Source organism: Perna viridis, chromosome 1, assembly GCF_037379345.1.
Source record: "Perna viridis isolate PV_CMFRI_1.1 ecotype Kerala chromosome 1, ASM3737934v1, whole genome shotgun sequence".
Lineage (NCBI taxonomy): Eukaryota > Metazoa > Mollusca > Bivalvia > Mytilida > Mytilidae > Perna > Perna viridis.
In genome coordinates this window covers 2049164-2074203 of record NC_142445.1, presented here as the reverse complement: position 1 = coordinate 2074203, position 25040 = coordinate 2049164, and the positions used below count along the sequence as shown (strand labels likewise).

Below are 25040 nucleotides of genomic sequence, written 5' to 3'. Positions count from 1 at the left end.
AATACTGTTAAAATACTATTGTTTGTGGGGTACTAATTTTCGTTGTTTTCATGGGTAGGCCAAACCACGAAAAGGAGAAACTCGTGGATGTGTATACTGAAAACCTCAAAACCACGAATTCAAGAATCCACGAACTTGCGTTTCTTCCCTAATCCACGAAAATTGGTATCCACGAATAAAAATACTTTCACAGTAAGTTATCACACGTATTACTCTATGACCAGGGTTTCCCTACATGATGATTGGGGTTTCTTACGGTCTTGACTATCCTTACGGATCTCGCACGACCGCCCCTTGCAGGGATTCTGTTAGTAATGCCAGTTAGTAGTAGAATAACTTAGTCAGAGTGTGTCCTACTAGCGGTTGGGCTGCTGTGTTGACGCTCTGATCTACTCCCAGACCCCACGTGGGCCCGAGAGCGATTCCCCACTCTAACTTTGTTTTACCTTGATATTCCCCACTCCTGTTTGGGAGTTGTCAACCTGTTAAGTGATTTCCCGGCATCTTGTTAATATATATGTCTAACAGATAGCGTAAATCATAAAACTAAGGTGCATTTGTTTTTTAACTTGTTCAACATATGCTGATTGAATATGCATACAACTTTGTTTATTTCTTTTATAACCGAAAAATAAAATAAATTGTTTTAATTTACGAAAATTGAACAATTTTAAGTTCATTAAAGGGAGATAATTTCATTTCTTATAGTAGGCACTACAGGTCTCAGTATCGTATTAATTTTCCCATAGACTTCTATAGTGAAGTGCATATTTTTAGGATTTTTTAAAAAAAAATATGTAAATTGATTCAATAAAACTTTCACTTATGTAGCATTTCTAAGGACATGTGAAAAAATAATTTCCCGCAAAGAAAATAGGGTGAGTCCACGAAGATCGGACAGAAAAGTAGTCTCGAACTATAAATAGCCATTTTCCCTACTTTCACTTTCGTTTTGTACTCACCAAACCAACCTTTTCAGTGGAACATTTTTATGATATTATGTTAGATTTTCTTTTAAAAAAGTTCTTCATCTTACAGTGTGATGTTTGCTCTATTTTATAAGTCATTGTTCATATCTTTTGCCAAAATATTAGTTTGTAGAGAGGCAAAAAGAAAATGCACTATATTTTTATAGCATCCATGTTTTGACGTACACCTGCTCAGGGATATGCAATACGATACTGGTACCTACAGCGCCTTATGTACTCTCATCCTTTGTGTTGACAAAGCTGTAAATCCTCAAAAATAAACATTACAATTTAATGCATGAAGTTAATATATGTATGTGGAAGTAACACCTGTCTGGTTTTGATTCATCTCGTCTTAAAGATATAGGCATAAATTTTCACAGTTAATAAATTTATTTTTCTTTGAACTTTCCCCACGGATTTGAAACAGGGGAAAGGGTAAATAGTACCAACGTTGTGAAAAGTTTTACGGGATATTTGAATAGAAAAAAAGTCTAATGAATAAAATTTATGAAACAAAAAGTTACATGTACTTGTTACATAGGCAGATCTTTGATTTCAATAATATGAGGCATATAAAATTTCATGGTAACTTTTTAAATACGTTGGAATATATAGAAACATAAACTATTCAAGATACTTTTTTAATATCCAGTTGAAATCTCGAGCATAACGAATTAAATATGTGTAGCTTTTTCGATTCCTTTTTCAAATACAAATCTGTATATATATTTTCTTGCAGTCAAAACAACCAATTGGTTCATTCTGATACTTACTTTTATTCAAGTTCAATTTATACAGAGGGCTTAGGATTTAACCCCTGGGTCCCTTCTAGGGCTGAGCTTCCACATACTGGTGACCCATAATGCAACCAAAGATACATGTACTTCGCCTCGTTTTGTAAAAAGGAGTAAGTTCTAGTATCGCTTCTGCAAAAAATAAAAAAAAATTAAAAAAAACTTCGAAAACGAAATAATGAACCAAATTCGAAGTCAACCTGGGGGACCAAGATCTATTAGTCCGTTAGTTCATCTAGGGACTGAGATTTTAAGCATAATTAAGGAATATGAATTCCCAAAATATTTGGAATTTCCATACCTTCCTTTGTCTTTAGACAATTTAAATAAAAAAATCGCCAAGCACAACGTGATATGACCACAGTGTTCGAACCCTGAAAGGTTGGGCACTTAATTAGGCTCCGTATCACTTGAAAACCTTGAGAGATATCTGAAGTCTGATTGATAAATGCAGGCAAATTTTTTTATGAGGAATCCAAAAAAAAAAAGAAAAGGATTTTAAAATCGGATTTAAAAAAGTTTTTTTTTGGGCGTTGCCATACCTTGACCTCATATAACTTAAAAAATGTTCCAAAATACATGGAATCAGCGGCAACATTTGTTTACAATAATTCTATAAAGAACACAATTAAAACAATTAAAATCGGAAAAACAAATATTCTACATGGGTTTTAATAATAAAAAAATAATATTAAAACCCATGTACTCTTTTGGTCCCTTTTCCGAAAACATTAGGGTCACAAAGTCCCGTTGAGATTAAGATGATATTTTTGTTTTGGCCTACTTCGACTATCGATTCCCAAATATTGGGAATTTTCATATCTTCCTCTGTATTTGAGAAAATTTAAAAAAAGGGGACCCTTCCCTTTTACGTACCAACTTTGTGTCGGTGGCTGGGACCATGGTCTATTAGTCCATCTGGGGAATTGGATAAGTTTTTTGGCCTACCTAAGGACTATCGATCCCCAAAATATTGGGAATTTCCATATCTTCCACTGGCGTTGAAAAATTTTTAAAAAGGCCCCCTTATCACTTATGTACCAACTTTGGTGTTGATGGTTGGGACCAAAGTCCATTAGTCCATCTTGGGACTTAGATGATATCTTAGACCTACATAAGAACTATCGATTCCCAAAATATTGGGAAGTTCAATATTTTCCACTGTCGTTGAGAAAATTTCAACCCCCCTCCCTTACCACTTATATATCAACTTTCGTGTCAGTGGCTGGCCCATGGTCCATTAGTCCATCTTGGGACTGGGATGAGTTTTTAGGCCTACTTAAAGACTATCGATTTTCAAGATGTTTGGAATTTCCATATCTTCCTCTGTCGTTGAGAACATTTTAAAAAGGGGACCCACCCCCTTTACCACTTATGTACCAAATTTGGTGGCGGTGGCTGGGACATAGGTCCCTCAGTCCATCTTGGGACTGGGATGAGATATTGATTACCAAATTATCTGGAATTTCCACATCTTCCTCTGTCGCTGAAAAAAATATAAAAAGGGGTCCCTTTACAACTTATGTACTACCTTTGGTGTCGTTGGCTGGCTTAAGGTCAATTAGTCCATCATAGGACTGGAATGAGGCGTTAAGGCCTACTTAAGGGCTATCGATTCTTAAAATATTGGGAATTTTCATATCTTTCTTAATCGTTGAGAAAATTTTAAAAAAGCCCCCTCCCCTCTTACCACTTATGTACCGAATTTCGTATTTCTATATCTTCCTCTGTCGTTGAAAAAAAATTTAACAGGCCCATCTTTTACCACTTATGTTCCAAATTTGGTGTCAGTGACTGGAACCAAGGTCCATTAGTCCGTCTTGGGACTTGGATGAGATTTAAGACTTACTTAAGGACTATCGATTCCCAAAATATTGGGTATTTCCATATTATGAATAATATTCATGAATATTATTGACGGCTAGCTTCCATGCGGGCTGGTATTGACGGCCAGATTCACTTTAATGTCCCGTGGTGTTCTATTTAGGATAGCTTGGAGCTGGTTGTAAAACTCTTCTTTATACATGATTGTCATGTCATAAGTACACAAGGAAATTTGTTGTTATTTAGAAACTTTAAAAGTACCGAACTGTCTCGTACATAAGTTCCTTGGTGTTTAACTATAGGTAGCAAAAATTAGTCAAAAAGTCTACACAAGTAATGCGTTGGAGAACCACAATAGGAAATAATCGGAAGGCCTGGTATTCTTATCTTTTCTTTGTTGGAGGTAAAATTAAAGTTATTATAATATTTAGTGGTAGTTCGTGTATTTTTGTGCAACCTTCTTAAAAGCTTAACACACTGGATAAATATAAAACAAAAATATCTGTTTAGTTGCTCATTATAACATGAATTTTGCGACTATAAACCGTAAAATGTTGATATTAAAGACATTTGTTTCATTCTTCTTCATACATAATTTAAGATGTTGAATGACAGTTTATGATACATTCACTATATGTACCATTACATTCATATTCACATTCACATTCACTATATGTCCTCTCCTTTTCTTTTTTCCATTTTTTTCTTCCTAAACTTCTTTTTATGAAAAACAGAATACAACATTATTTATTTTTTTTTACCATTGTGGAACTTCATTTATTTTTTTCTTGCCACAGAAAATTTTTTAAATATTTTTCTTCAAAGTGAAATTAATATTTTTATAAAAAAAATATCCCAGGCCACCCTCAACATAAAAATGGGTCGGTGCCTTTAAGTGCCTTACTGCAAATACTTAGTTCCCAAAATGCAAATTTATTATTAAACATCTTTCAATGTCAAAATGGAGTCCCTCAACCCTCCAGTTCATTTGAAGACCAGGTCTTAATTTTATTTGCAGGAACAGAGACCTATGATTAATTACAGGTCTATGACAGAAATAATAGAATGTTATTGAGCTGAATAATGGCCAAGAACATATAAAATGATATAAAGGAATTTTATTTGGACTATATTTTTGTAGTTTTCAGAAAAAGTAGGGAAGTTGGCGATATAAAGTATTTTGATTCTAGGTCAAAGGTCAAAACCCCAATAAAAAAAGAATGGACCTACGAAATTTATAGCGGGAAAAAAAAACTTTGACAGTAAACAATGAATTATCTCCCTTCAATTCATTCATTCAAATCGAGGTCATTTTAAGCATGGATGTTCGAACTGGCAACTGAAAGCGTTATTAGAAACCAACCATGAAAAAGTTTTTTGGGAAACTTGGTAAGAAAAGTTCAACTGCCAAGCCAACACCACCACCATCACCGAATTTAGGAGCCTGCGGTGGGACTTCTTCAAAAAATTTCGGATATGAAGTGAGGGAAAAGGACTTGCCAAAGCTCCACAAAGCTGTTTGGAATGAGGATTCAATGAAAGTGAAGTCGTTAGTGAAAAAAGATGTCAATGCATTAGATAAAGAGAACAGGTATGGGACATGGTAAACTGGGGCAGTGCAGGAGGTGGGAGCATTACGTTCCCATTCCAAACATTGTTGGTCAATGAAGCATGTAGAATCAAAACAAAACATGACAAGACATGATATTTGTACATGTACTGATTGTCTTAGCTGATTGTTTTTATATTTTCCCAATTTTAATTTTACTGAATCTAAATATTTAGTTAAACAAATAATTTTGCCTTTTTAAATACATGGACATGTACAGATGTGTGATGGCAAGCAACAATAAGGAGAAAAATATAATGCCCCTGGCTACAGTAACAAATTTTTACTGTAATATATAAATAGATTCATTGATGCTGCTCCTTGCATGTCAACCAACGTTTATATCATAGGATTACATGTATATAACACATTGCAGGACTCTCAGTATAATAACACATGATATTAGATAAAAATTTTAAAAAATATGATATACATGTACATGTAAAGGCTAAAAACTACAACATGGCATTGTAATAAAAGCAATATTAGGAATGTACCCATGTCCAGCTATACATTTTACCAGGGATATAAAAGTGTATATACGAATATATGTCATTTGAAATGAGAAAAACTTATCTCGTTATCTGAAATAAATGTTCTTTTAAATAACAAATCAACAACTATTTTGAGAATGTCCTCCACATTTGTATTGAATTGTTTTAAAACTAGAGATATAAGTCATCTATAGCGAAGTTCTGTAAATTAACCAAAATATGCAGTTTATATAATAATTATCTGTCATGTTTGTTGTATTATTTCTATCCGTTGTAATAGGCCATAACCATGCACTGTATAAGTATATGCTAATAGAAGTACATGTATTTTATTGTACTAAACTAATATTGAGAAATGAAATCAATACTTCATTAGTTGAAGTGAGTAATACTTGGTGTTTGTTTATTCATTTTACATACATGTATGTACAGTTGTATGATCATTTGATACATATTCATATACACAAGTGTTGACTAAGATTCTAGTTCTGTTTTTTTTTTAATTGATTGTAGATGTACAAGTAGAAAATGTAGTTCAGCATATACATCATACATATTACCTTTTATAGGACAATAATACCATTCAAGTTACATGTAGATTAATATGGCTGCTCAATAATAGTTTGACATTAATCTCTCCAACAAGGAATGCCAACTACATTCACTCAAAACTTACTCCTAAATCAACTAGTTATCTGACTTGTGTACATACATACTTGTCATCGTTACTTTCTTTTGGTCACGAACATTGAACAGATATTGTAGAGATATATACATGTGTGTAGGGCCATGTCCACTAATCATAATGTTATTTTTATTAAATGGTGGTGTTATAAACTGTTTTTCAGAACTGCTTTGCATTTAGCTTGTGTAAAGGGGAACAAACCAATTGTACAGGAACTGTTGGAGTGGCATGCCAAACCTAATATAGGTGATAATGATGGAAAAACACCTCTTCTGAAGGTAGCTAATTCATATTAATATAGATAGAAAAAAATGCTAAATAAAGAAAACTATTGAGTTACATGTAGGTAACAAACTTTTCATGAGAGCTATTGATTATAGTACTACTATATGTATTAGGTCATTCTTTGGTAAAATTGATGTCAAACTTTGGTTCCACTATATAGATAGGTCACTGCTTATAACTTTATGACAATTTGTGGAAATAAAGCTTTATTGAGACACTTAAACAAGCAATCCAAAATTTTTTTTCCTGTAAAAAGTATTTATTTTTTTCAAAACCTTACATTATGGAGGTCCATGAAAAACATAGATATTCTTTTTATATTTTGTCATGAAATCAGTAGCCATGATAACATAATAAAAAAAGTATATAAGTTTTCATAACAAATTTTGGGTGCCTTCCCAAAGTTAATTGTCAAAAAATGGGTTTTCTAAAAGATCAGGCACTTTTAAATTGCCAGAAAAAAAGAAGTGGTCATGGTATTATTGTAAAAAAAAAAAAAAACAAATAAAAAGTGTACTTTTTTCTGCTCATAACTGAAAAACAGCCAGTTGGTGCAGGGAAGAGAACCCAATCTGACAAGGTCCTGAATCTTTCCAGATAGCTTAAAGCATGCATTTTTCACCACTTTACCTTCACAAGTATTGCATCTATTTATGTACGAATGTTCTACATGTACTACCCACTATCAATATTTCCACCAAGTTTCACCTTTATCTTTAAATTTTACAAAATTAGACTGGGTCAATTTTGTGTATGAAACTGCACCTCAATCCCATTTGTATAGTGTAACCTTTATGATAACCAGAAGTTCAAAGCCCAAATCTGGTAAATATGAAGGTGACTTGTCAAAATTCTGCTTACATGCCAGTAATATTTATATTAGAAATTCTTTTAAAATATTGTTTGGGACTTCAGATCAAAAATTTTAAAACTATGAAGATTAAGTTCAATTAGTTTTCAGCTGTCAAGTATTAAAAACCTAAATGTTACATAAATGGGCATCACTTGGAACACTTGTATAAATACTTGATTTCATGACTTTATTTGTTATGACACATGTATATTGTCTTAGTGTAAGCAGTCATAGACTGCATGTGTGGTTGTGATATTTCTAATGAAATATTTGATCTGCTAAGTTTTATGTTCTCAATATGGACTGCAGGGTTGCAGCAAATATAATTTTTTTAATACAAAATATACTGTAAACTTGCTTATTTTCAAGGATTTTCTCATATGTACATATTCCCAGGTACTTATTGTGAAAAGAATATGATTGAATAGGTTTTTGAAAATTCACGAGTTTTTAATTGTGAATTAATATGTGGCTACTGGTTTTCACACTTAATTTTTCACCATGAAATAAGCAAAATTGAGTATACAAAAAAAAAATTTTACAAAATTTAAAGCGCTTTTAATTTTTTAAATAAATATGGTTTATAGTGTTTCCACTTGTTTTTCAACTGTGAAATAAGCAAAATGTAGTATAACAAGAATAGATGCAGTGAAGAGACAACGACCTCACTTGGATTAAGAATGTCAGGTCCAGGTCATCCATGGGTTTTTCAATGAATGACTAGGAAAACCGAACACCTCACACCAAGTATACATGTATCATTAAAATAGTACCGTGTATGTAAATAGTTCTGAAACAGAAAGTTGTGTTGTTCTTGCCATGTAATACAATAGATTGTTTTGATTAAATGTATGTTAATGAGAAAAATCATAAAAAAAGATGACACAGCAGTTTTCTTATGGACATAACACTAACAGTGACAACATTTTTTTTTTATATTTTTGTAGACAAGGAAGTATAAATGTAATTATCATTCCTAATGGTTCTGTGGTTATTTAACCATGACAAAAACATTGGTTTTAGTTAAGTTTATATGATTATTTTGCACTGACTTCAAGTGAACAGAATTAGAATTACATGTAAAGAAAGGTATTGTATCAGAAAGTAGATACCAGCTATGGGGGATGATCTGAACATTATTTTACTGGAACTTTAGTCTGTCATTTATCAACTGTGTAAATTACATGTATAGATAATGTAGGCCAGATTTCATCTCCATAAAATACAATTTAACACTTGAGTTTAACTATTTTCTCGACCTACAGTTTGCTTTCCTTGTGATAGATTGAAGTGGCATTTAAATTATTTGTAAGCAGACAGAGAATTTCAATATTGGTCTATTTTATAATACCATTATTTACTTAGAGTAAGCCAAGATTTATAGCTTGTATCATTTTTAACATGGACTGTCCCATTCAAGATAAAATGTCAATACATTGTACTTGACTGCCAAAATTTATCAAGTCATTCATAAGAATCAATGTCTTGTCATGTGTATTTTCTTGCTCATATATAAAATTTACAAAATGGATTTAAGTATTTGAATTGGTGTATGAATTTAAATTATTTCCATCAAATCAACTTTATATCAGTTGATCAACATTATTTAAATTCTCTATGGTTCAAATAAACTGTTCCTTGACAAATGATGAAGGATGCTTACAATATGGAAATTAAATTCACACATTTAAACTTGTTAAATTGGAACAATGCCTATATACATAGGGATAAGATCCAATTCAATTTCTACCTTTAAAAACTTTCATAAGCACTGAACAGATAATAGTTTTGCCATGAATACTGAATATAAACTGAATTAAATTTCTAATTAATACAGTATGCATTGTCCTTCAAAGATATTTACTGCTACTCTTTTATGATCAAATTCAATTATGTCTGAATTTTCCGTATTTGAGTGATAAATGTATGATTAAATGTAAAATGTAGACATGTAATTAAACCTCAGTGTAAACATGTAGTTATTGATCACAAGACATACCTGAAGAAAAACATCAATTATTAATTGGCAGACAGTTGGTCTGAATACCATATTAAGGATCTGTTTACATAGTCATATCTAAAGACATCAAATAAAATTGTGTATTGAGGCTTATTAAATAGTTGATTGACAGACAAAACTAATTTGCTTACTATGTGTTTTAATCTAACTGAACTGGTTTTAATTATCCTGAAAATGCTTTTTTCTTTTTAAAAAATAATAAAATAAAATAAGAGAATGTAAGTGTTATATATGTAGCCTTGTAGGTACATGTACAGAAATTTTTCATAGTTGCTCATTAATGCAAAGAAGAAAATACATGTATGTAAATTTGTCCATATTGATATACATGTTCACATACATGTAGAATAGAAGTGGCGGTGTTGATGATCCAAAACATTTAGTTTAATAAGGCCTTAAACTAATTGAAAATGATAAAATATGAAGAATATATGTACATGTACAATAAGATCTATGGCTATACAATTGCATTGTATCATGAATCATCTGTTGTTTTATTTTAGGCTGTAGAATGTAAGAATGTTGAATGTGTTATGTTGTTGTTACAACACACTGCTGATGTAGATACACGGGATAGAAATGGTGATACTGCTGTACATGTAGCTGTTGATAATAGTTTTACTGCTATTCTGAGACTTCTAATCAAAAGTGGTGCAGATATCAACATTAAAAATAAGGTTTGCAACAGTTTTATCTTTATAAACCCTTAAGACTGTAATTTCACATTTTTCTGAACTTATAGCCAGCATGTAATTTTCAGTCTTAGATATAAATTCATGATCTTGACCGTGGTTTGAAGATTGCAGCAGAGTCACTTTCATTATAAATTTTCTCTGTAGTTTATTTCCTTCTTTGTCTATGTTTATTATTTTGCCACTACCAGGAATGTTTAAATATGAACCAATACATTTGTTGACTGTGATAAAAAGTTACAATTTTTTTGTCTTAGGATAACTTTGCTCCATTACATCTGGCTGTTAAGAATAAGAAAGATGAAGTCACTAAGATATTACTACAGAACCATGCTGATTTTGATGTTATGGATGCTGATGGCAGGTAAGTAGTTACACAATATCGCAACTGTAACTTCAGTGAAAATTTGGTTATTCTGAACTTGACAGGAGATTATTTTCTATAATCTGTCTCCATTGCTTGAACATTGGAGATTACATCCGCTCTTTGGCTTTATAAATCAATTTCAAATATTAATTTAGGTATAGTTACTAAAATCATCAAGCACATTTTTGCTAGGGGAAATTCAAGCATTTTAACTAGATTAAATTCAAACTTAAGTTTAGCCAGAATATCTTTGAATAAATTTTATCTATATTTTTTTATAAGAAAAAATGCTGAAATTATAAAATTGAACCATTAAAAGATTTCTGGGTAAAAATATTGAAGAATGTTTCCCTGCAACTATTTTGAATGATTTTTTTTGTATTTACAGGACCCCTCTGATGTATGCTTGTTATGAAGGGGCCATAACTCAAGTAAAAGACCTGATTTCTGTCGGAGCAGATACCAAAATCAAGGATTTTAAAGGTGATGAAAGACTTATACATTCGAAGAACACTGGTGATGAAGTAGTCAGTCAAGGTTTAGGGTGAATTCAGATAAATACGTCACACTGTGAATCTGACTTTTAAACAAATACAAGCCCACTCTGGACTATCAGGCTAATAGCTCAGTTCCAGTATTATAACTTAGTCTATCCTTATTAAGCTGGTCAATGTTGTAAAGGAGTTAAAAGATTCAATGAATTTGCATTGCTGGTGTTACACTGCTTCAGGATAGTTTTTTTTTTTTCAGGATTTACTGCAGAAGATATAGCCAATCAGAAAGGACAACATGCCTGTTCCCATCTACTGACGGAGCATAACAACAAACAGTCTGGTAGTGTTGCCAGTACTCCACGCCTGCCCTCAATTTCAATCTCAAGTCATGTATCAACACCACGTCAGAACAGCAGTGACCAGATATTTGGCCTACCTGCTACTCAAGCAGTTCATGGTATACATTTTGTATATAAGAACGGTTCAACAAATATAATCAGAAGTTCTTTATTAATCAGCTAGGTATCCTTTTTTCATAGGCAACTTTTACTCAGGTTAACTATACTCCTGATCATAAGAGCATGGTTGTAATGGCAGCTGTCTTAGTCTTTTTAGAATTAGGTTAATTAAAACTATTTTTAGTTCTGTTTCACAAGACTAAACAGTACAAGTTTGTATTGTGTATAAAACATTGACTTATTATTTTCTCAAATCCTAAAGTTGAAGAATTTTCCATTCTCTTAGTTGAAATTATCAGAATGTTGACTTTTCGACATAATACAAATGACTTACTGTGATTTTTTATTAAGTAAGTATAGAAAATCCTGAGTGCTTTCCAAATTACTCCTGATGGAAAGAAGATAGATAACTCTGCATGAAAGATTTAAATTAGACAGATTATACCTATTGTGATGTCATTGCTTTCAGATGATGATTCAGATGAAGATGGAACATTTAGTAACAGCCGAGGTGATGATTCCTGGAAATCTGATGCAGATATGAGTCTTAGTATACATGGGAAGGTAAGGTCATAATCTAGGATGTGCTGCATGTTTTTTTAGTTATTACAAACATTTGATCTGAAAGGAAAGGGAAACTGCATGGAATATATTGGTGTATGGGTTATGTAATATGTACATGTTCCCTTTTAATTGCTTATCAGTAAATTAGTTGATTCCCCTCCTAGCATGATATTTAATATATTCAAAGAACTTGACATTTTAAATTTCTATGACTTTTCAAGGAAAAAAAAACATCTTTAAGAAGTAGTAGAAAGAGTAAAATATTTTATAGGATTTGAAATACTGTAATTGTATTTAATTCTGACAGAAATCAAGTGGTTTACCTTTGAACAACCCTAATGTAGTAAGTTTTTTTTAGTGTTGTTTGAAACCATTGTGGAATGATTGACATTCATCATCAATACTAAATCTCTCATAGCATGTGGCTAGATTTCATATTTTTCTGCTTGTTTGTTTGTAATATAAATGAAATTCAGAATTGAATCAGTTTAGAATAAAAGAATGTGGAAGAATATATTTTTGTGCCAAATAAATGTTTCCAATTAAATTCTCACTTAGTCTGAACCAGTAATATATTTGAAAATATCAAAATCATGTTATATATGAAATTCTGTGCTCACTACACAGTAAAATATCTTACAAAAAAAGTATCTTGGAAAACTACTGAAATAGCTGCTGTTCACATTCACGTCCCACCTCAAACAGGAGAGATTTATTGAACTATTGTTCACATTCACATCCCACCTCAAACAGGAGAGATTTATTGAACTATTGTTCACATTCACGTCCCACCTCAAACAGGAGAGATTTATTGAACTATTGTTCACATTCACGTCCCACCTCAAACAAAAGAGATTTTTTGAACTATTGTTCACATTCATAACTCACCTAAAGTGACTATCATTTAGTCGATTATCTCTCCACACTTTGATATGCAAAAAAGTCAACTGAGAATACAGTGAAACTTCTCCAAACCGGACCCTCAGAAAACCGGTCTTCCCTTCAAATCAGCCGTTTTTGAAAGTCCCAGCCGATATACCTTAAAACCAAGACAACAAGGGGTGAAATTTAGACTCTGTTGATAGATAATTTACGAAAACAATACAAATAATTAATTACCATCAATAGCCCTTTGATCTTAAATACACATTCTTTCAAAACCATGAACATTATTTTGTCTGCAGTAATGTTTGTAAAATCAAATCATTTACAAATGATGCAAGCTTTTAAATTTAATAATAGGCCGAAAGTTTTGAGTTGGCATTAAACATGTCTCAACCAACAAACTGGCAAGGTGTAGGGTTATAGAACACATTAATGGAAACAGCTTTTAGAATGCATTACTATTTTTCACAAAACCGGCCACCCCTATAAACCGGCCATTTTTTCTTGTCCCAGTGGTGGCCAGTTTGGAGAAGTTTCACTGTATCAGTTTTAATTGGTTTCCAATAGAATGCTTTAGGTCAGCACATGTACTGAAGATAAGCATGGTTGTTGGTGTGATTTATTTGCATTCTAACATTTTAACATTCAAGTGTTTTTTTAACATTTTCTCACTCCTTAGAAGAAAATTTATCAAGAAAAGCATTAGCTTAATAAATAGTGTTTTATGTTGTTATTTTAATCCAAACCGAATGTAATCTTGTGTTCTTTTTGAACCCAACTTTCCATTGTAAGTTTATTTTCCTTCATTAGTTTTCACCATAGGCTAGATAAGGCTTACTATATACAAACATTGCAAGCAATTGTAAAAAAGCTGATAGCTTGAAGGTGAGTTTTCTTCATTTTTAGGGGATTGTTTTCATGTTGGAATTCTCTGCACATGATGTGCACGTACACTGTATAGGTTTCTCCTGGAAAATTGAAACATTTGTTTGCAAAGATATGTAGATTTTGCTAGCCACGAGCCAGGATACTCAACATTGATAAAAACTGCATGTTGCCTTACTTATAACATGCATCGGACACTGATATCTATGGTTGCATAAAAAATCCAAAAGCTTAAAATATATCAACACTATTTATAATTTAATCTTTTGCCTACTAAAGGATGACACGGATGAGGAATTAGAACTTTCTAATGAACAGGTAGGTGTTTGTGGCGCCCTTTGTTGGTGTGATTGAGATGTTGTATCTCAGCTGGCTTTGTTTTAGTATAAACAGAATATGTTTCTGTCATCACCCTGTAAATCTATATACACCAGCTAATTACTGTATTACATTTATCTAGTTTGTACCTCACTTAGAAGCAGTATCTTGGTGTCTTGGTATATAATAAACACAATGTACAAGTTTTTTATTTTATTTCAATTGAAAATTCTTTCTATGTTTTTCTGCTGTAGAAGATCAAGTTTTTAGTTTCATGTGTGAAATAAAAATAAAAATTAGAAATGTATTTATAATTGTGTTAAATGTTAGAGAACTGTTTGTGTGATATGTGGTATCCCTTATCTGCCTTTCTATTTAGTACTGTCCCACTTTTCTTTTGTGTTTCAGTGTTCATTTCCACTGAATATTTTCGCTGTTCAATTATACAATTTTAAGTACTGTGGATTTTTTTCAAGTAAAAAATTAGAAATATTGACCTCATTGAAATACATGTATAATTCTTAAACAGTGAAGCAATATCACCTAAAATAATGCTCTTGAGTATTTAATGTTAAGTTATAACCAATGATACTATCAGTTTTGACAGTAACTTATACTGTTATGGTTTTCAGTAGGAATATTTTTGCTTATACATGTACCATGAATATATTTCTCTTACATTGTAGCCACCAGCACCAAAAGTAAATCTTGCCAAAGCTTTGGAGGGCATAAATCAAAACAGAGAGGATAATGAAGGTAAATAGATACAATAAACACAGTTTATATGTCCTTTACATTGCTTCCTGTAATAGATACAATAAACACAGTTTACATGTTCTTTACATTGCTTCCTGTAATAGATACAATAAACAGTTTACATGTCCTTTACATTGCTTCCTGTAATAGATACAATAAACACAGTTTACATGTTATAACTTTACAATGCTTCCAGTAATAGATACTTGTACATTGTATACACCTGTGTCACTTACATTTATTGTTTTTTATCTTTCAATGTGTTTTATACAATCATTTTATGTAAAATTTATCTTGTTTAAGTAGTTCAAAATCATTTAGTGAAAAATTACAGACAAAAATATAAATCTCAAATAACTTACTAAACGGGTTGCACACACTGATCTATCATATTGATAAGATTTCAAGTTACTTTCTGACATGTTTTCTTTCAATATTTTATAGTTTAAAAGCTAACATAATATTGATGTACAGTGGAAATTGTCTGTTGATAATTATGTTAGAATATTATCACAAAATATTGCCTGTGTACAATTTACAGACTATCTAAATGAGAGATTTATATGTGGCTTTTCAATAAAAAAAACATATAGTGTTAGTGTAAATAATAAATTGCCAGAATTTGGCTTTGTGGTGTATGACACATATGCTGTAAGCCTCTATGTTTCCAATAGTCAGTCATATCTTGTGAAGCGAGCTGTTTTTCGACAATTTGGGTGAACTTTCCAATGAAGCTGAATTCTATGGAGCATGTGCGCATATAGTGAATAATACAATTTTCTTAGTTATTTGAAATATTCTCATTTTTTTTTTGGGGGGGGGAGGGGTAATGATTTTAATATTTACCTAATATACCCCTTTGCCATGTCTAATTTAGCTCTCCGTTCCTGTATGAAAAAGACCAGTTGGTTTTCAGGTAACTTGAGTTGTCTGTCCTTGGTGTGAGACTGCCAAACTAACATACATATTTCTTTCTACCAGATATAATGATTGATTTTGGTGGTATGTTAGATATCAATGTTTACCATCATGCATGTAAATCCTTCCTGTCCTTTTGTTTACTATAAAAAAGTCCTTGCCTATTTTTTTAGTTCTTTAATCATTTCTCAAATAAACCTTAACAATATAAATAATACAGTGTTTTCTCCTCGTCCGCAGAGGATCAATAATACAGTATTTTCTCCTCGTCCACAGAGGATCAAAAATACAGTGTTTTCTCCTGGTCCACAGATGATCACCCTATTTCATTTAATGTCTATGTAAATCTTATGAGACTTTTAGTGTGTGACAGGAACTTTCTAAATTCTTGTACCAATAAGAGTTACAAGGTATTTATACCCTTATGGTAACTATAATGTCCCTACATAAACATATCATACCTCAGACATCTCTTAAACATTCATAGTCATACTGTATAGCAGTTTTTTTTTCGTAGGGTACTTATTTTGGCATATTTTAGCAGTCTGGCTTAAAATGCCAAAATGAATTACATAAAAAAATTAACTCCTGGCTTAAGAACAAAGTGCTTCACTAAGAATCCACCTAAATTAGAAGCACATACTGGTAAATTTTTTGTATACCTTTTTGCCTCAAAATCATTAAATTCTACACCCTCCAAAATAACCTGTCAATACAACTGTCTTCAGTATTAAATTTTAACATTTTACCCAGTATATGAAAGCAAAAAAAGTTAGATAACTCAGTTGATAGGGAAACATGTCATAATTTAAATTTTGTAAATTTATTTTGTTCCATTATTAACCAAAATTGGTATGAATTTAAGTATAGCTAAGACTTCTCCTTCATTCACTGAATTAATGACTTCTCCTTTTTTTATTGAGGCAATAACTTCTCCTCTCTGTATTGAGGCAATGACTTCTCCTGTATTGAGGTAATGACTTCTCCTCTCTGTATTGAGGCATATATGTTGAATTGAAGCTTACAAAAGGATTATTTGTTTTTAAATTGCTGTATAACAGCTCATGCATATAGTGACATCATCAAGCAAACATGTTTTTATCTGATTCATAGAAAGTTATGATTGTTGAATGAATGTATTTTGATTTAAGAAGAAAAGACCTGTCAAATTATCTTATATTGTTCACTAGGTCAAGTGTATAACTCTATCTGTTTCGTATATTGCAGAAGGCATGGCTTCCTATAGTTAAAATCTTTAAATTCTATTTATTGGTAGCATGGCTTCAGTTTTAGAATGATTAGGCTATCTTCTTATCAATTCATGAAATTATGATAAGCTAAAGGGTCAAACCAATCATTTTACTAGAGAAAGTATTGGTCTTACAAGGCATATTCTTTTAAGGTCTTTGCTAAAATCAACTTGGTAAAAGTAATAATTATTGTACTAAATAATCACCTAATCATTTACTCTTCTGTGCAGTTCTATTGAATTAAGTTGTTGTGGAATGTATATACTTTTATTGCGTTCTCATTGATGGAAAAGTACTGAATTTGGATACTATAATTTAGATTGACTATCCAGTGCTAGAAGTCCTTGTTTAAAGGTTTATTGCTTGGAAGTAATTTTATATTTATATAATTATTTTGTGATGAAGAAAATGAAGGTGAGGACCATGAGATTCCAGCTAAACGGTTGTCCACCAAATCTTTACAATCTATGACCTCTGCAGAGATAGAATGGTCTGACGAAGATGACAGATCTCCACTGAATACACCAAGGAAAGCCTCAGCATCAAAAGTCTCCTTTATTGATAAAGATGTCTCAGAAATCCATGAAATTGTGAGTACATGTGCAGTGGTAAAACTTTTTTCCCTATGAAATCTATTTAATTTCATTTATTGTATTCAAACTTTAATGTAACGAAAAATTTCCCTTGAAAGTCTTTGTATCTATCAAATGGTTGATAAGTGCACTATACTTAAATGAATAATAATTCTGAAATTTTAGTAGAATTCTTTCTTGTGTGATAGTGTTGCAATTTGAAGCATCTATGCTTGAAAATAATAAATGATGTTTAATTTATTTCTAGACTGCTACAGAGAGTGAAACAGATGATGGTGGTGAATACCAAGGGTCAGAGGCCAAACGTCCAAAGTATGATCACACTTTCCATCAACAACAGGTATGTCAAGGTTCAGAGGCCAAACATCCAAAGTATGATCACTCCTTCCATTAATAACAGACACTTAGGGGGTCAGGGTCCAAATACCAAATGCCTATCATATTACCACACTCTAAGTCATCAGCAGGTAAGCAAAAGGTCAGGGGTCAAAGCTGAACATCCTACCGATGACCTAACTTCCATCAACAACAACAATTAGGGGTCAGAAGTCAAAGGTCTGCAGTGTGACTATACTTGAAGGTGAAAGCTTAGGAGGCTAAAAGCTAAATGTATGACATACCACACACAACAAGAAATTGGGGGGGGGGAAGTAAATTACTAACATGACAACACCTTTAAAAAATTTATGGTAAGTAATAGGACAGAAGCTAAACCTCTGATTTATGTATATTTACACTTGTTGCTTTTGTAATTTTCTTAGTTGTGGAGTAGAAGTCATTAAAAAAAAACATCAAACATAATGTGTCAGTCAAATTATTAATTATTTCATTTCAAAATTAATGGCAGAAAAGGATATTACATTTGATTATTATGATTTATTCCAGAGTTCAGGAGGTTATACACCTACAGGTCTGACTTCTCCTGGGAATGATGCTGTCAACCAACAGAAACTTAGAGGTATGTTTCCTAAATATCAAAATGTTTTGACATTATTAAATCAAATGAAAATAAATGGAAATTCCTTACAATATAGTAATGCTTTAATTACTGACTCATATAGTGTTATCTGGAAAGTGCATGTGCAGAAATATATATATGATAAATGATCCTTGATACAACAGCTTTATGGTATAGAAATCTAATGTTGAAATGAATCAATGCATGTTACTAACTAATTATATGTCTTGTTTGTAAAGGAAGGAACCAGGGTAATGTTATGTTAGTAGTTAAAGAGATCTTATCAGTCTGAGGTCCATATGTACAAGTGATAAGAAAAAGGGGGTGTCATGTTCTGTTTATCACATTCCTGCGGAAAATGTTTCATCAAAATTAGAAAGTTTTACAAAGAATGTTTAAGAATGCATTTTGTATTCCTGAATATCCTGTACATGTAGTATGATATGGTTGGATCTCTTGAGAGGTTTTACATGCTTTCACATATTTAACTTGCAAACCTGTAATGACAGTTATCTACAGATCATCTTTAGAAATATTTGTAAGGTACATAAATGAAATGAATATCTAGTATAAAGATTTGATGACTCAGGCTGGTGGGAATCTCCTTTTATGTTGTGTTTTCTGCTAGTTTTGTTAGAAACAAATAAAATTCCTGCATTGCTTAATAAGCACAAGCTACTTGTATTATATGAAATGACTTTGGTAAGAAAGGTTATCTAGGGCACTTCAGCATGCTATGTTACAAGTTTGTGTTATTCTTATTTATAAGCAGTTTCAAGTATTTTTTCCCAATGTAATGTTAATTTTGTGCATGTGTTGTTGTTTACAGAAGAGCATGATTATGTTAATGGTGGTATGTTGTACAACTGACTAGAACTTCACAATAATGTTTTACACTAAAATAGCTTAACATCACTTAATATCTTTCTCCTATTAGAAGTGACTTTTTGCTAATAATTTGTGGTTAATTAAATCTCTTCCATTGCTTTAATGGACTTCAAGAAGAAAACCAAAACTCTGGGCCTTGATACCTTGGTGAATGTTTAAACATTTTACATCCTAGGTGAAAATTTTTTTTTGGAAAAAATGTACCAGTAAATTTCCTATTTTTCCGTAAATTTGCATGGTAATTGATTACATGTTCTACACATTTTTAGCCAATATGACCCACTCTCTTTTTCTAAGACCCTACATACTCCCTGTAACAACTTGGAATTTCATAAGTTGATGAGATTTCATTCTTACTCACTGCTTTGACTGTCTTTTACATGAATCCCAGATATTTTTAGAATTAGAACTATAGAACATCATTAGATATCATTATACCTTGTATACTATTTTTTACTTGGATAAAGAAATATATTTGAACTTTTTATTATAGGTAATGACAGTTTATATATAAATTTATTTCAAAGTTACAATGATGTTTTGTGTTTTCGTTGTTATGTTTTTAAAAGTTCAGTATATGAACATTATTTATGATATGGTACATGTAACAAATATCTTTTCTAAATATTTTTACATGTATGTCATGTTTTACTTCCACCTGTACTCATTAGAGGAAGCTATTGTATTTTTTTTTAAATTGCAGATATTTTTTGTTTATTTTTATTTTGGTTTTATCAAGTATTAGATAGAAATGTAACTGTATGACATAATTGTCTGTATAGAATGTGTAATGGAGTGATTTGTGTGTATTACAGAGTTTATGAAGGACATTGGTATAGAGGATGATGGAGATGATTTCACATCTACACCTGATATCTCTGAGATGTCTGAAGCAGGTGATCTCCCTTTGGAGAATGCCCCTAAACCACCCATACAGCCTACTGTAAAACAACAAGATAGTGATTGGGACTCCACAGAACCTGCAGTAACACCTAGGGGTCAGAAAAGTATACTCAAAACATCTAAACAGGTACGGTTGCACTTTGAAAAGTTTCATTTGTATTGAAAATGGGCTCCCACATGAAGAAAACACTGAGCAATTCAAAGCTTTTGTGATGAAATTTAAGCAAATAAATAATAACTGGCACAGCAGTGCTTTTATTTTGAGACTTATTTGTTATATTAGTTAAAGCAGCATCAGCTGCCAAATTTGTTCAGTTTTGATTCTACCGAATCATTCTGATTCAATGAAATAAGTTTGTAGTAATGCAATTGAAGCAATAAATGTCGATAATACCTACAGAATATTGTGAAAACAATGTTTTTTTAATCAGGGAAGATTGATAGCTCTGATCTAAATATTTTTCACCATTACCTCCGAAGATTTCCGACAGGACATTCACCTGGGTTAAAAATACTTCAACCTTGGTAAAAAAATAAAAATAACAATAATGGACACACAGGTAAGCATGTGTCTTGTTTTCCTTTCATTTCATGTATTTCTTGAGTAGTTTTCAAATAAATAATGACCATATTTATGCCAAATAATATCACAATACATAAATTTCAAAAGGATCCTTGGGTTGTATTTGAACTTTTTTCTTTTATGGCTTGAGTCTGTCTGTCTTCCTTGCCATTGAATATCCATTTTCGCTTTGCAGTCAGATTTGTTGTTAAAGAAGCGAATCTTACAGCACATGCAAGGATTAAGGTCACCAGAAGTCACATGCATACAAATTTATCTAGGTCGATTTTTTTGTCTTGCAAGACAATAAGTGTATAGAGACCTATTTTATGTATTTAATGCATTTTAGTTGTGAAATTATAAAGGAAAAGTAAAATTTATTAGAAATAATTCAAAGTTAAGGCATATTTCAACAGAAAAAAAATACAAAAATGACAGCTAATGCAGCTTTTATGTATAGAAAGACATAGTAAGGAATATTTTTTTGTTTCCTTTACTTGAACTCATGTTTTGTGATTATTTTCCAGTATGAAGTAAATCCTGAGCCAGCCAACCCAGTTCAACAGTTACAAGGACCTCTGGCACCTAGATCTGATGAAGAGGTATCTATAGTGTTGATCTCATCTTCTACCTCACTGTTCCTTTAAATCAATACTATTACAGCAGTCTCTATCAACCATACTATCTAGTATTGTGAACTTGGACTGAACAGAATGGTAAAATAAGTTCAAAATGAAATACAGTTGTGCTGAATCTTTTACAAAATATGATTTATTACATATGGTAATTGAGTTAATTTACATATGTTTACATCAATAACACATCACAGCTATCACTTATCTGTTTACCTAGTACGTCCTGTGTCCATGTCTTGAGTTTTTTCTATCTAAAGTTTGTTTTCCTTCTGCAAAAGTTTACATTACACACAATAAAACGTTAATAGACGTTATGCTAAGAAGCACCATCATTCTGGACTGACCTGTGCACAACACAATCCTAACTAGTAATTAAGCCCTAAGTCTCTCCACAACTATGATTTTCTTATAGTTATTTTTTACCTCATCAGGGAATGATTTTAACAAAAAGCAGTAGTCTGTCCCAGGGATATTCCAGGTCACCCATAATTATTTTGTAGAAGTTTTTTTTTCTGTACTTGTATTGTAATCATTGTGTGAGATTGTAATTAGCAAAGAAAGATGAAGTTATCAGCTACTTTTTTTTATTTTAATTTCTAGAATATGTTGTCTTTAGTTGATTTAACTTTTTTCTTACTTACAGACATCTGAATGGGACAGTGATGTAGAAGATATGTTAGACCCACAGAAGGTAAGAAGTAATATTTATTTTCTAATAACTGTGTTGGTCCACTACAGTGTATACATAGGTATTAATGGATAATTATTGTGGAAAAAAACATATTGAAGGAAACAGTGTAAAATAAGTAAAAACTTCTGCTATTCGTTATTTGTTTTAGGAATCTTATAAGATTTAACCTAGGTTAAAGTTGTTCTTTTAGAAATTCATTTTTTCATTACTATGTGACTGTTTATTAACCTGTGTAGGATATTGGACAGATAGACAGTGAAGATGAAAGTTCTAGGAAGGTTATTTTGATAAAGGGGGATGGTAGTTTGGGAGGTATTGGTGATTCTCCTATCCATATCAGGGATACAAGTACCTCAGACTTAACTGAGGCTGATCAACCTGAAACAACCTCAAAGCTAGAGGCACCACAGGGTAGAATTGAAGAAAGTGAGGATGAACTTCAGTCAATGGTCAAAAGAGAGGATAAATCACCCTCCATTTTGTTTAGTGACTCTAACAGTGACTGGGACACAGATGATGTACAGACAGAAGTAGAAGTCAATAATGAGAGGATAGTATCATCAGAAGGAAACAGTCTGACTCCATCTCCTATTTTCATCCAAGATGATGATGAGGATAATAAGGAAGCTGACAGTGAAGTGGCTGAAGTATTTGCTGAGAATGGGGCTATGTTAAGCTTGTCTTATAAAGATGACATTACTAAATCTATTAAACAAGTTTTACCATCTCCAGGAGAAAGTCTAGACGAAGACAGAAAATCAAAAGGGGTTGATTCTGAGCAAGGCATAGGTCGAAATTCACCTGTAGATAAAGGTCAAAGTTCACCAGTAGATGAAGGTCAAAATTCACCTGTAGATGAAAGTCAAGTGTCACATATAGATGAATGCAATGATTATGATGTAGATGACTTTGAGAAGAGTGAAGGCTACTCAGAGGTGTGATATTGTCTTCATGTTGGTTTGAGGGACTTCACTATCTTTAGTTAAACCTACATATCACAACCAATGATTTGGTGAAACAGTTACACATTACATTCACTAGGGCTGATGGAGCACTTATACTCATTTCTGCCTGTCATATGAACTTGATGTGGAGACACAATTTCCTTTTTAATTTGTGTTGTCTGATAAAGTGTAATACTTGCCATGACATATAGTTCAACTCTTCTTTGTTATTCTGTTCTTCAGATTTATTCAAGTTTCTTGCAAAAATTGAACTTATTTTTTTATGTGAGTGAACCTGGTTTGGTTACAGTTTAAGTAAATTTGCTCCTCTCCACTGATTTTTTACCATTACATGGAGTTTGAATTTCTTTTGAATCATTTATTCAGATTTTCTATTTAAACTTGTTCATGTTTGTAAGTTTATTTTTTTTTGTAAGTGTTTTGTGTTTGTTTTTGTTTTTACTTTGACAGGTAAATAATAGAATTACTGTAACATTTTCCACACTGTAGATTTACGAATGAATTACAGATCCTGATCTTCTTTGATTGTTTTCAGATTTTTTTTATGACAAGGGCACTCCTGTTGAATTGACAGATCTAGTTATTTTTTACAATAATGTCTAGCTTAGTACCTTTACTTTCTGAGATTAACTCCAATTTAAAATTCAATTAAACCTACTTATTGTTCTATAAGTCACTACAAGATCTGACAACTCTTCCATTTTACTATCTGTTTTGATGACCTTTCTGATGAGCCAATAAGTTTTCAGCTTTCATGATTTTGAAAGCATTATTTGAAGGTAAAACCCAAGAATTCTGGAATGGGCACTTCAAGTGAAAGTGGGAGAGAAAGTGTTAGATGTGAACTTTGTTAGGTCTAATTAGATTGTATACTGATATGGCTATTTGTTTACACTGATGTATCGTTTGACTTTGTATGTTTGACCTATCTATTGTTCTATGACACATGGTTTCTACATACTTGTTGATAGGCATGATTATTGATTTTGTCAGTCCACTTTTATATTGTACTGCATGTATGGTTTTAATTTATTGATAAATTGTCACTGTTCAAGTTTCTTAGTTCAGGTTTGTATGATATGTGTTTATAATAATTGTGTTCTTTTTATTCAGACATGTAGTATGCTTACTTCATGATGACAAACTGTATAAGTAGGTTAAGTTCAGATACAATAGTTACTTTTTATTGTAGACAAGCCATTCTCTTTATACTTCATAGTGTCGATAAAGTCCTCTAAATAAAAAAGCCTACCAATGTATCCTCCATGTAAGTAGCCTTTCTATTGTTATATTGCAGTCAGCAGGAAGTAATTGGGACTCTACAAATGAAGCAGCAACACCCAGGGGACCCCCGTCACAGGTATGTTATAATGGTTAACCCCATCACAAGTATGTTACAGTGGTTAACCCCGTCACAGGTATGTTACAATGGTTAACCCCGTCACAGATATGTTACAATGGTTAACCCCATCACAGGTATGTTACAATGGTTAACCCTGTCACAGATATGTTACAATGGTTAACCCCGTCACAAGTATGTTACAGTGGTTAACCCCGTCACAGGTATGTTACAATGGTTAACCCCGTCACAGATATGTTACAATGGTTAACCCCGTCACAGGTATGTTACAATGGTTAACCCCGTCACAGGTATGTTACAATGGTTAACCCTGTCACAGATATGTTACAATGGTTAACCCCGTCACAAGTATGTTACAATGGT

At 32.0% G+C, this 25040-nt stretch overlaps 1 protein-coding gene across 18 annotated transcripts in view; it reads left to right on the top strand.

The window, feature by feature from the left end:
- The first annotated feature begins 4763 nt into the window (after positions 1-4763).
- LOC148626816 (uncharacterized) overlaps positions 4764-25040 on the top strand; it is a 60134-nt gene continuing 39857 nt past the window's right edge. For 3 of the 18 annotated variants that reach the window (XM_088543038.1, XM_088542861.1, XM_088543415.1), the window contains exons 1-21: positions 4768-5180; positions 6541-6655; positions 10039-10212; positions 10485-10591; positions 10983-11077; positions 11345-11545; positions 12016-12110; positions 12418-12453; positions 14160-14198; positions 14885-14954; positions 15832-15870; positions 17528-17712; positions 17963-18055; positions 18601-18673; positions 18913-18924; positions 19503-19526; positions 20377-20591; positions 21554-21628; positions 22305-22352; positions 22589-23287; positions 24615-24677. In XM_088543038.1, coding sequence (XP_088399164.1) covers positions 4954-5180; positions 6541-6655; positions 10039-10212; positions 10485-10591; positions 10983-11077; positions 11345-11545; positions 12016-12110; positions 12418-12453; positions 14160-14198; positions 14885-14954; positions 15832-15870; positions 17528-17712; positions 17963-18055; positions 18601-18673; positions 18913-18924; positions 19503-19526; positions 20377-20591; positions 21554-21628; positions 22305-22352; positions 22589-23287; positions 24615-24677 — 2685 coding nt within the window. In that variant the 5' untranslated portion in view covers positions 4768-4953. Of the gene's footprint in view, positions 5181-6540; positions 6656-10038; positions 10213-10484; positions 10592-10982; positions 11078-11344; positions 11546-12015; positions 12111-12417; positions 12454-14159; positions 14199-14884; positions 14955-15831; positions 15871-17527; positions 17713-17962; positions 18056-18600; positions 18674-18912; positions 18925-19502; positions 19527-20376; positions 20592-21553; positions 21629-22304; positions 22353-22588; positions 23288-24614; positions 24678-25040 lie in introns of all 18 variants that reach the window. The other 15 variants (XM_088543394.1, XM_088542944.1, XM_088542786.1 and 12 more) reach the window with 12 other exon arrangements.